This window comes from Arachis hypogaea, chromosome 5, assembly GCF_003086295.3.
Source record: "Arachis hypogaea cultivar Tifrunner chromosome 5, arahy.Tifrunner.gnm2.J5K5, whole genome shotgun sequence".
NCBI classification, from domain to species: Eukaryota; Viridiplantae; Streptophyta; class Magnoliopsida; order Fabales; family Fabaceae; genus Arachis; species Arachis hypogaea.
In genome coordinates this window covers 94,826,558-94,838,092 of record NC_092040.1, presented here as the reverse complement: position 1 = coordinate 94,838,092, position 11,535 = coordinate 94,826,558, and the positions used below count along the sequence as shown (strand labels likewise).

At 35.2% G+C, this 11,535-nt stretch overlaps 3 protein-coding genes across 5 annotated transcripts; 2 read left to right on the top strand and 1 right to left on the bottom strand.

The window, feature by feature from the left end:
- Positions 1 to 2,443: 2,443 nt before the first annotated feature.
- Positions 2,444 to 7,154, bottom strand: LOC112802044 (probable LRR receptor-like serine/threonine-protein kinase At4g29180). Of its 3 annotated transcripts, none has more exons than XR_011882265.1 (12): positions 6,750 to 7,154; positions 5,315 to 6,349; positions 5,095 to 5,233; positions 4,911 to 4,982; positions 4,750 to 4,821; positions 4,568 to 4,648; positions 4,310 to 4,452; positions 3,903 to 4,129; positions 3,669 to 3,795; positions 3,525 to 3,587; positions 3,120 to 3,405; positions 2,444 to 2,981 (listed from the first exon to the last, which is right to left on the bottom strand). XR_011882265.1 is itself a non-coding variant. In XM_025845038.3 (12 exons), the coding sequence occupies exons 1-12, from the start codon at positions 6,844 to 6,846 to the stop codon at positions 2,552 to 2,554; spliced, it is 2,712 nt and encodes a 903-aa protein (XP_025700823.1). In that variant the 5' UTR covers positions 6,847 to 7,154; the 3' UTR covers positions 2,444 to 2,551. The 3 variants fall into 3 exon arrangements, 2 of the variants coding, with proteins under 2 accessions (XP_025700823.1, XP_072093580.1); XM_025845038.3 differs by having other exon boundaries at positions 3,120 to 3,345; XM_072237479.1 differs by having other exon boundaries at positions 3,120 to 3,345; positions 6,733 to 6,918.
- Positions 7,155 to 9,604: 2,450 nt separating this feature from the next.
- On the top strand, positions 9,605 to 10,487 carry LOC112803789 (uncharacterized). The gene is made up of 2 exons (XM_025847250.1): positions 9,605 to 10,301; positions 10,393 to 10,487. Exons 1-2 carry the CDS (start codon positions 9,605 to 9,607, stop codon positions 10,485 to 10,487), a joined length of 792 nt encoding a protein of 263 aa, XP_025703035.1.
- Positions 10,488 to 10,532: 45 nt separating this feature from the next.
- On the top strand, positions 10,533 to 11,222 carry LOC114927780 (uncharacterized). The gene has a single exon (XM_029298735.1). It carries the CDS (start codon positions 10,533 to 10,535, stop codon positions 11,220 to 11,222), a length of 690 nt encoding a protein of 229 aa, XP_029154568.1.
- Positions 11,223 to 11,535: the final 313 nt, after the last annotated feature.

Here is an 11,535-nt window from a genome sequence, read left to right as displayed (position 1 = left end):
AATATCCTTCCAAAACACCAACTTCTTTCCCATAACAAAAATAATTTACGATTATTTGATGATATATATATATATATATATATATATATATATATATATATATATATATATATATATATATATATGCATGTCTCTTTCTTTGAGCAGAAAGGTTTTAACCCCATATCAAGCATTTTGGAATTTAATTTTGAATTCTAAAATCAGAAGCACGGATCATGAAGGATTGTATGGTACACACACGTTGGAGTACGGTGGACTTGCAAACTGTTGATGCACCGTAGGTCTACTGTCATCTGCGACTGAACAGTTTAATCAGACCGATCTTTATTAGATTTGATTGGTTTTTGTCAGTTCACTCTAGATTTGGCCGATTAATACCAATTTTTTTTTTACTTTAAAGGGTCCTAGCTTTAGACTGGACTGATGTAAGGTCCAATTCTCTGGTTTTTCAATCAAACTGTTAGTTCGGTCCAGTTTTAACATCTTTAAATATTTAAATAAAGCACTATTCTCATCTGAAGGTCTAATGACCAATTTTTAAAAGCACACAAAATGTCCAATTTTTCCAAGCAAGAGAGCTCTGTTAGTCTGTTGTGATGGTTAATGTTTTTATTTATTTTTATTTTTCACGTATTTGATGAGAGCCTTTTAGGTTTTAGGGCACTTAACGAAAAGAACCTCAACGATGCAGTTACATATTGTACGGAGGTCACTATCAAAGTTCCCTAGAACATCCTAAGCTTTGTAGCATCCCCCAAGTTGACGGAAGACTGTTGGGTGTGTGCCAACAAGTTTGGCATTTGATTTATTTCTTTTTATTTATTTTTATGTGAAATGGATTATTAAATCAAGAGACAAGATCGACGAATTTGTGGTAGAATTTTGGAGATAAGATGCTGATTGAATTGACTATTAAACCACTACAGATATTGTTAACACACCTTTATTTATTTATATTATTTCATAGCATACAATATCTTTTTAGTGTGTCTTTGGCCTTATCCCAAAAGACAGAATCTTAGGACCAGTCTTTTTTGGCTTGGATTTTATGTGCCTTCCTAGTTTATAATTATAATCATATCTCATTATTCTCTTGGGTTTTTTTTAGAGGTAATAATATTCCACTTTGATTTATGAATTATGATTATGTGTGTTCCGCTTAAGATATTTTCAATTTCAAGTTTTAGGGGGAATTTAGTAGAAAAATCAAAATTATACAAAATTTATCAAATATTCATGAAAATGAATATCTTGCGTTTGGTTAACATTTATTAGAAGTTAAAACAGATGTTACAGTAAAAATTATAAAAAAAAAATTTAAATGGATAAATGAGTCATTATTTAGTTCCATCAATATTATTATCTTCATTTATTCACCAAATTCTTTTATGATTATTTCACTTAACAGTATCACCAAATTCTTACAATTTTTTTTGGTCCACACTACACACATTCATCACATATACACACACACTAAAAAGTCTGTTACATTCTATTTTTGGGATTTGAAACTGATGCAGTTAGAATGTTAGATAAGAAGTTTGCCCTGACCAAAAACAGAAGTTTTCAAATCCTTCATTTGTGTCAAGGCTCAGCTGCAAAGCTTCTTACACTTGTTTTCTGGGGTATTCAAAAGAGTTGCATGTTTTGGGCCTAAACTTTTCAAACTTTTGGTCTTCGGTTACAACTTTGGGCTAGTTTAGGCCCAGAAGTGCTCCGGATTCAGACATCATACCGGATCAATGTACCATGACAAAATTGAGAATTCACTTACACCAAAAAAAAAAAATGAGAATTCACCAAAGAAAAACAAAGTATTGAACTGAGCACTCTAAAGCTACAACTAGCAAGATAAAAAAAAAAAACTACAACTAGTAAACCAACTTGGATTGGTTCAGTAATCAACCCACTCGTCCGCTTAAGCAAGTATCGGGATTAGAAACCCGCCTTGTACATGCAGCAGCGGCAGACCCTTGAAGAGTTGAAAACTTGAAATGTTGACTGTGATATAAGAACTCTTGATATGCATGGGTTTGATACACAATAAAAATGGCATGTTTTTACAGCATTTGAATAAGTAGTTATTTCATTAAGTAGTTTTAATTTTTACAGAAGATATTATTTTGACATTAATATTCTTTAATAATTAATACCTTTTTTTTGTTTTCTTAATAAGTAGGCAAAGAAACAGTAAGCATTATTAGAACTTGAAAAAAGAGAGGAACAAGAAGTGGTAAAACATGACCAAAATTGAAAAAGAGAAAGACAACAACAAAGTCATGAAGGTGGTTTGTGTTTGTGTTAGTGCTTTTATAAAAGCATGCAAATTTTGTGGTTTCTCTAAAGCCATAAACTAAGAATTTGAATAATCAAAGGTGAAAATAGGGCCATGGTCACCTGAAGAAAATGCCTCACTCAAGAGCTACCTTGAGAAACATACCACTGAATTAATAATCATGGATTTGGTTCTTAATTTGAAAGAAAAAATCATGATATATGCAGTAGTTTATTAGTACAACAATTGAAGAAGCTTTAGGAATGCTTAATTACACTATCTTGGGAAAGGGTAGGTGATTGATTCACTATCCATGGAATATGCTTCAGATGAACTATAAAGTTCACTATACACATTTCTTGGCACCACAATTGTATCACTAGGACTAGGCAATTCCATCTTCAAACACTGCTTTAATTCTGATAACACAACACTCATTGTAGGCCTCTGAATGGAGGTTGATGCAGTGCATGATATTGCTATTACTAATGCTTTCCATGCAGCATTTTCATCATATTGCCCTTGCAGCCTTGGATCCAATACTCTGCTCAGATCTTTACTTTTAAGCTCTGGCCTTAACCAATCAAGAATGTGCATTCGCTGCTCACCTTTTAATACAGCCGGCTGCCCCGTGATTAGTTCCAATAGAACAATTCCAAAGCTGTAGATGTCACTCTTCTCATTCAAGTTCCTCAATTTGTAGTATCTGAATAAATGGAACAATGTAGTTTGTGTTACTTAGGAAATTAAATTCCATGATAAGAGAAAATAAACAATAGTTATGTTATTTTTTCTCATGTACTAGTTTTGTGAGATTAGAGTTGTGTGATTCTTAGGGACTTACTCTGGATCAAGGTAACCAGTGGTTCCCATGACTGCTGATTCTGTATTTTTGTTATCATTCTGAGGGACTGCTGATACTTCTACATTTTGTTTTTCGTTGCGAAACACCCTAGAGAGGCCGAAATCGGCTATCTTCGCTTCTAAGTCTTCGTTCAAAAGAATGTTAGCTGACTTGACATCTCTGTGTATTATAGGTGGCTTGCATCCATGGTGTAGGTAATCCAATCCTTCAAGTCAAAAGACATTCTTCATCAATCATCACTACAGAATTGCAAAATGATATAATCCTAGCAACATAACCATGGATAAAAAAATCATATATACCAAAAGAAGAAGCAATTAAACTGGTTTGAATGATGTTAGTAAAACAGGACAATATGAAAGCAAAAATTGAAGGTAGACATACCCTCTGCAGCATCAATCGCTATCTGAATTCGCCTTTCCCAGCTCAAGTTTTGTGAGTTTCTAACTGCAACCATGATATTAAGTAATTCCGTAAAGCTATACAACAAAGAAATAAGGTGCAATCTAAAGCACTGTAAGGGTCTACCTGAGAGAGAATCTTTTAGGTTGCCATTCGCCATGTACTCATATATGAGTGCCATTTTATTATCATCATCACAGTAACCAATGAATGATACCAAATTTTTGTGATGAACAGTCATCAAGAGCTCAGCCTGCAAGCCATGATTTTAGTTTCTTTCTTTTTTGATACTTCCCATGTTGAATTGAATAACATTTCCATTGAACTTATGTTGTGTATAAAGTACTAATTAGTAATTACCTCGGTCTGAAATTCCTTTGGGCCCTGTGATGATGATGATGGAGAAAACACCTTAACTGCAACTTGGTTGCCATTTTTTGTCTTACCAATATACACAGTTCCAAATCCTCCTTTCCCGATGACCGTTTTGAAGTTTTCCGTGATCTCTAAGACCTCGACATAGGTATATTGCCAGTTCCTTGACGCTACGGTTCTTACTCCATTGATGGGCTTGCTCATCTCCTCATCTTAGTTCACGAAGAAATAAAGTAGGTTATTAAAGCTACATTAGAGCTTAGCTTAAGAAAATTAATCTTGTTGGTTAAGCAAAAGTGTGGTTATTGTTTGCAACGTGTGAACTTCCTATCTAGTCTTCAGTTTTTGAGAGGAATATGGAAGTGGTTAGATTCATTAAATCTAGAATATACCTGAGTTATTAGTTCTCATAAACTTCCAAATCAAGATGAAAACAACCAATAGAGCTAAAACCGATGATAATGAGGCGACTATGGGAACAACAACCTTTTTGTTCTTTTTGTCACCCCAGGCGCATCGATTTTGATCATCCACCCTGAAAATGGTGAAAACAAAATGCTCAGATCCTCCAATATACATCTTCAAATGCTTCATACATACATAACACCTTGGCTCCTATTAGTTTTAAGGCAAATATAGCAGGAACTTACTTCATTGTTAGTAATCCAGCCCTTGATCTTTCTTCAAGAGTATTAGTGACAGAACCTGATAATTTGTTACCTTGTAAGTTCCTACAAATATTTTCATTTTTTCTTGCATCAGCCATTTAACAAGTTATCATTATATATAAGGTGCTGAGGACTAAACCAGCATCAGTCACTGAAAGACTTACAAATATTTAAGGAATCTCAGTTCTTCTAAAAACCGAGGGACTGTTCCGGTTAAGCTGTTGTTAGATAAATCCCTATGTTCAAGATAATGTAGCTTCTATTCAGTAACACAAAAAATATGCTAAGCATATTACATTCTCATTTTTTCAAGATGTGTACTTACAATGATTCCAGCAAAGAGAGATTGGCAATGGAAGGAGCTATTATTCCACTCAAACCACTTGAGCTTAGATTCCTATCAAAACAAAATGTTCTTTACTAAGTATATATACCATGAATTGAAGTTTAAGTTCTAGCCAAAATATGAAATAAGGAACATGGTATGCAGAGAGCTAGAGAGTAATCACAGTGATATAATTTGGCGAGGAAGTGAAGCGCTGTAGTTGCATCTTATGCCCTCCCAAGAGTAGTTCCTTGGCTCACACGGATCGCCAACCCAATTTCTTTGAACTCCATATCTTTCTTTAGTGTCCACCATAGCATCAACTGTGTATAAATAGAAACTAAATTTACTTTAAGAATAATCACAAAATAAGAAAACATTTGAGATGCACTTTCACATCATACCATCTTGTTCAAGTGTTGGAATTGTGTCTTGCTCTCTTACAACATAAATCTCAACTGCATTAAGAATAGGTGGAAGGGTTGAATCTTTTGTCTTCTGTATAGAAACATGATGTTCATTCGCCACCAATGGTTTCGAATTAGAAACAACGGTTGCATATAAGTAGTGCGGAACTAAAGGTTCAAACAAGGGAGATCCATTCCAAGATATAGTAAACTTCCTCAACTGTGTTTTCTGAAGCTGATCCAATTCAGCAAAGTACAAGTAGACATAAAACTTTGAATTCGGTTCATCTGGGGTCCAAGAAAGTTCCAAAGAATCGCTGTTATTCCTAGGCCTAGCAGCATTCTTCATGACTTCAAACGGTGCTCTATAACCATTAGCATTGACATTGATTTCTGAAGAAGTTTTTACAGAATCCCAAGAGGGGGAATCATGAGGAGACCAAATTCTATCATAGACGTCATCTTGATATCTTCCGCTTGCATTGATTATTGAACCAATGTCCCATCTTTTGAAAAGTAACAAAGAAGAAGATTCACCAAACTCTGCATTATAAATAGGACTATAAATAGGCCTAAGTTCCAATGCTGAGATAAAAGGAGTTCCTTTTCCCTTATTTACAAGACAAACATTAGTAACATCTGATTCTGCCATGCTGATAATTTCCAATACAACTTCCTCTGAAGCATTTCTAAATGTCACCGATGACCAGAAATTGGCGCCGACATAAAGATCGAATTCAGGGAGATTGTTTTTGCCGTCGTAGTTTCCATACAAGAAGGAAGCCCTGATCAAATGTAAATTGCCTTTTCTTCCAGCAATTAAGCCATAACAGTTCCTCACTCCTTGAGGGAAACTTCTGAGATCAGAGAGTGGCTCTGGCAAATTGGGATTTTTCGGGTATGCATATTCAGTGGAGATGTTTTTGTTAACACCAGTTTGTATATAAGATCCATCACTGCTATACTTTATATTTGTTACATCATCTGTGTATGGAAGATTCTCAGGACTACCACAATCAATGCTTATGAACCCTAAAATCAGAAAGACAAAGCAGATTAAGAAACTGAAAAACACAAGCACCCCAATTGACATGCATGCAAAAATCTGAGATATGAAAGCCTTAAAAGTAAAACCATGAAATGCTCCTAGACCACATTTTATGCATATAAAAGCAGCATGGTGCACAAGCATTCCACCTTAACGCAAGGTTCAGGAAAGTGCTGCACCAAAGGGTGTAATGTAGGCAGCTTAACCTGATAATTACATCAGTTGGCTGATTTCATGGCTTGAATCCGCACTCAAAGTTATTTTATACAGTATTCCAAGATGATGAACAAGAACAAAGATCATAGAACACAAACATGTCCAATAATAGTGTTGCAGAAAGAGTAAAATTTAGTCTCACTCTAATTACATTGTTATGACGCTAACCTGTTTGTTGTTGTGCCTGAATGAAGATTACAAGAGCAACACTACAAAGCATCCACAATAAGAAGAATGTTGAGGAATTGGCCATGTTTCTGGACATTGAATAGAAGATAAGCCTTGTGATGCTGGTAAATGAACAAATTATGTATATATTGGTCAATGTTGTGCAGTCAAGTCAAATAAGATAGCCAGCTAATTGGTTTTAATTAACTAATGAACGAACTACTAATTTTGTTTTTGTCCTTTAATGAACTAAAGTATTAAAATGGTTGTGATTGAATAAGACCAGTGAGAGTAGCGTTAAGTCAAACACTGGCAACTTGGATGTGAGTTGCTGGTTTTGAACAAAACCAGCCCCTGAAATGCTGAAAACCAAGATGTAATAAGCACTAAAATTTTATGTAAGTTAACAATAATGGAGCATTGGCATTTCATTTTAATGTTGTAAAATTTAAAGATATTGGAAGTCCTCTATGAATATTATTTCAATAAAAGAATCAAGAAAACAATTAGAACATGAATATTATTGTTTACAAAACTTTTTATTTTTTACGAGTAATTTTAATGCTCTAATGAGTATTTTAAGATTATTTAATTAGATGCATGTGTAAAATAAATTAACTTTTTTATTAGTATAACAATTAGGGTTATACACAAAAAATAAGAATGAGTGACTTTATATTTTATGCTGTCTTTGGAAGAGAGACGGAAAAAATCAGGCTGAAATTAAATTAAGCCTCTACATTATGATTGATGCAAAGGGTATAATATTAAATTATTTTTTAGTATGTTATTTAGTTTAAGTAAGATAAATATGCATATGAAAAAATATTTATCTTTACTTTTTAAAGGTACTAAAGAGATTAAATTAAAAAATATTGTTAAACTTTTATTTTTTATTTCCAAAATTTTTAGTTTATTATATTTTTACTTTCTAAAGGTACCGAATGAATTAAATTTTTAGTTTTAGTCTAAAACCAGACAGGGAAATGATTCTAATAAGTTAGTGAATAAAAATGAGAAAGGCATGCATTCCTATCACCTACTTTTGATTCTTCATCCTGATTAAGGATAAAATAAGATTGATATAAAAAAAGTACTCTTAGCCATAACAAAAAGGGAGTTTAATTACGTAAAGCAATTGGAATGGACCCTAAAATTTCGAAACCTGCTACTAAGTACTAACTATACGTAGAATTCAGCATTATTTTATTTTTATTATCAAATGGGTTTAATTAAGAAAGTTAGTAATTAGGACCTATGATCTAGAGTATGACGATAGAGTTGTCGGACGAGGAATTATGTCACCAACTCACAATTGACTTACATATATATGCATGTTTCTCTTTGTCATTTCATTTACAATAATAATGTTCAGCATACACATTTTCTTTCAGGTTCATTTTTTTAGTTATTGTAAAAAAACCTGGTGTAATGCCTCAATATTGGAAGTGAGGGTGTTTTGCAAAATTATTGGCGGCGGGACAATTTGCACTCTGCGAATTGTCAGGAGCAGATTCTGTCTGCCACAGCCATGAGGACAATACGCAAAGGACGGATTGTAATTTTATAATATTTAAGGGACAATACACAGTCTGCGTATTGTGTTTTTTAATATTAAAGGGACAATACACAGTCTGCGTATTGTCAATACACAGACTGCGTATTGTCAATCCACAGACTGCGAATTGCAAAAACACAAATTGCGTATTGTTAATCCGCAAATTGCGTATTGTATTTTCGTAAATAAAAAATTATAATTGAAATACTATAAAAGGAGGAACGGTATTAGGTTGATTGAGTGTGAGAGTGTTTTATTTTTTTGAGAATGTAAGAGTATAAAAATGGAGAGAGGTATTAGTTTGAAAATGTATTATAATGGTCAAATCTTTCCCCAAACATCTGAGGGTGTGAGTTTTGTTTGTGAGAATCCACGTGATATTGTTATTCCTTTTGCAATAACATACGAGGAATTTAAGAGTATACTTTGTCAATGTGGTGATAATCAAGTATTAAAGAGAGTCGTTAATATTTTTTATAGACAGCCTGTTTTAGTGTTCGGTGGTTTCGTTCAGTTTCAAATGATGAATGTGGTTGACGAAGGAAGTATGCAAGGAATGTTTTCGATCTACCAACAAACACGGGCACAAGTGTCTATTCTCGAATTGTATGTTGAGTTTGAAGAATTAGTTGAGGTTGATTTACCGGAGGCTAACATCGACTGGACTGTTTATAACAGTGAAAGCGAAGAGGAATTTGAGGGCACCTACCATATTGTTGGTCCAACTGAAAAAGTGGGTGAAGATGATATAATAGTTGAGTCTAACGTAGCAGATGTGGCAAATGCACTGGCGAGCCAATATCCATCTAGAGAGCCTTCTTTCATGCACGCCTTGGATGTAGACGCTATGAATGCACCAGAATTTCCTGAATATATCAATTCAAGTAAGCAGTTGTTATTATTATTATTATTATTATTATTATTATTATTATTATTATTATTATTATTATTATTGAATTGTAAAGCAATAGTTAGAATTATTTGTTGTTGTTATTCCTGTAGATCTTGTTGTTGTTTCGGACGGTGAATTTGTTGTTGGCATGGAATTCAGTTCTAGAGAGACTGTTATTGCAGCAATTAAAGATTATACCATTCGCAGGGGAGTGGATTACCGGGTGTGTGAATCTGAGCCAACGACTTTTTATGCTAAGTGTGTAAATACGGAAGAAGTTGCGATTGGCTTATTAGAGCTAGTCTTATTAAGAGAAAGTTTTGTTGGGTTGTAAGGCGATACAATGGTAGTCACACATGCACTAGAACTAGAATTTCTCAAGATCATGCCAAGCTAAATTCAGACATGATTGCAGAGGTGATAAAGCCATTGGTTGAAGCTGATCCATCTTTGAAAGTGAAATCAATAATTGCTGAAGTGCAGTCAAAATTCAATTATACGACAAGTTACCGCAAAGCATGGCTCGCGAAGCAAAAGGCAATTGCAAACCTTTTTGGTGGTTGGGAAGCTTCTTATGAAGCTTTGCCGTCGTGGTTTGAAGCAATGGTACAAAAAGATCCATCAGCAGCAGTCGAGATTGAAACTGCACCAGCATACCAAGGGGATGAGGTAGTCCATGATGTAAGGATACTGACGCGGGTATTTTGGAGCTATTATCCTTGCATCAGAGCATTTAGGAGCTGCAAGCCAATCGTACAGGTGGATGGGACACATCTGTACGGGAAATATAAAGGAGCTCTACTAGTTGCAGTTTCTCAGGATGGCAATGGCAATATTGTGCCTCTTGCATTTGCCGTTGTTGAGGGTGAGACTTCTGATGCATGGCACTTCTTTCTTACTCATTTACGCACACATGTGGTGACTCGAGATGGTGTTGGGCTTATCTCTGATCGTCACGACTCTATTACCTCAGCAATAGCTCGTAGTAATGGATCATGGGAACCTCCAAGAGCTATCCGAATGTTTTGTGTTAGGCACATAGCATCCAACTTTTTGAGGAATTTCAAGGCACCGTATTTACAGAAGCTGATAGTCAATATGGGTACGTAGATTATTGTGAAACTAAGGCGTATTTGTTTTTACCAGGCATATAGCATCCATTTTATTGATTTTGTTTTGTTGGTTATTTACAGGCTATTGTAGGACTGTGCATGAATTTAATGTGCAGTATGCAAGATTGCGTGAACGTGGTGAGGCTTACACGCGATGGCTTGATCGAATCCCATGACAGCAATTTGCTTTGGCATTTGATAATGGATACCGTTGGGGTCATATGACCACAAACCTAGTGGAGTGCATCAACGGAGTACTGAAGGGAGCTCGAAATCTTCCTATCACGTCACTTGTGAAGGCAACTTTTTATAGGCTAAATGAGTTGTTCACTAGGAAGAGGGCTGAGGCTGAGGTTCGAAGGAATGCAGGACATGTATTTTCTGAATATGCTAGCAACAAACTACAATCAAATCAGCAAGCAGCAGGAAACATACAGGTTAACCTATTTGACAGGCAAAATGAGATCTTTGAGGTACGTGAGATGCCCATTGGTATCGAGTATGCGGTGAATCTCCGTCAACGGTATTGTGATTGTGGTGAGTTTCAGACAAATCGAATCCCATGTCGCCATGTCTTTGCGTGTTGTGCGAACCAACGACTTGATTGGCAACAATACGTTCATGAGGTCTATAGGATGGATGAGATAAGAAAGGTGTATAGAGCACGGTTTAAGCCATTAGGAAATCCAGCAACATGGCCGGTGTATCAAGGACCAAGACACATACCTAATCCGCACTTAAAGCGGGTTTCCAAAGGGTGTCCCAAAATAACCAGCTTCTTGAATGAAATGGATATGCGTGATATGCGTGGTCCTAGGCGTTGCAGGCTTTGTGGAGGCGAAGGCCACAGTCGAAGTAGATGCCCCAATCGTGCAGGGCCTAGTGCTGGTGGATCTGCACCTATGTCTTAGTGCATTTGGTTTTTCCTTCATTAGGAATTGAATTTAAATACTACATCAATTGTATTAAATACTACTTTATGAAATCCCTGTGTGTTCGAATTTGATGTGAATTTATAAAATTCATAACAATTACAATTGTGGTCTTAAATTAAAAGATAAATAACAATTATTTGCTAAATGTCTTTTTCACAAATTTAGTACATTTTTTAACTGCCTTCTTGATTGTGGAAGGGGTATATCTACTTGCACTTCTACGTGTTGGCTCAATCCTCATATTATACCCTTTACCATGAATATCTGGAGTATCCGCCATATCCGCACC

Coding starts and splice junctions, on each gene's coding strand:
- LOC112802044 (XM_025845038.3), bottom strand. CDS start 6,846: ATGTCCAGAAACATGGCCAATTCCTCAACATTCTTCTTATTGTGGATG. Junction 4,983..5,094: donor CCTCGCCAAATTATATCACT/GTGATTACTCTC, acceptor TTGTTTTGATAG/GAATCTAAGCTCAAGTGGTT. Junction 4,822..4,910: donor CTCTCTTTGCTGGAATCATT/GTAAGTACACAT, acceptor TCTTGAACATAG/GGATTTATCTAACAACAGCT.
- LOC112803789 (XM_025847250.1), top strand. CDS start 9,605: ATGATTGCAGAGGTGATAAAGCCATTGGTTGAAGCTGATCCATCTTTG. Junction 10,302..10,392: donor GAAGCTGATAGTCAATATGG/GTACGTAGATTA, acceptor GGTTATTTACAG/GCTATTGTAGGACTGTGCAT.
- LOC114927780 (XM_029298735.1), top strand. CDS start 10,533: ATGACCACAAACCTAGTGGAGTGCATCAACGGAGTACTGAAGGGAGCT.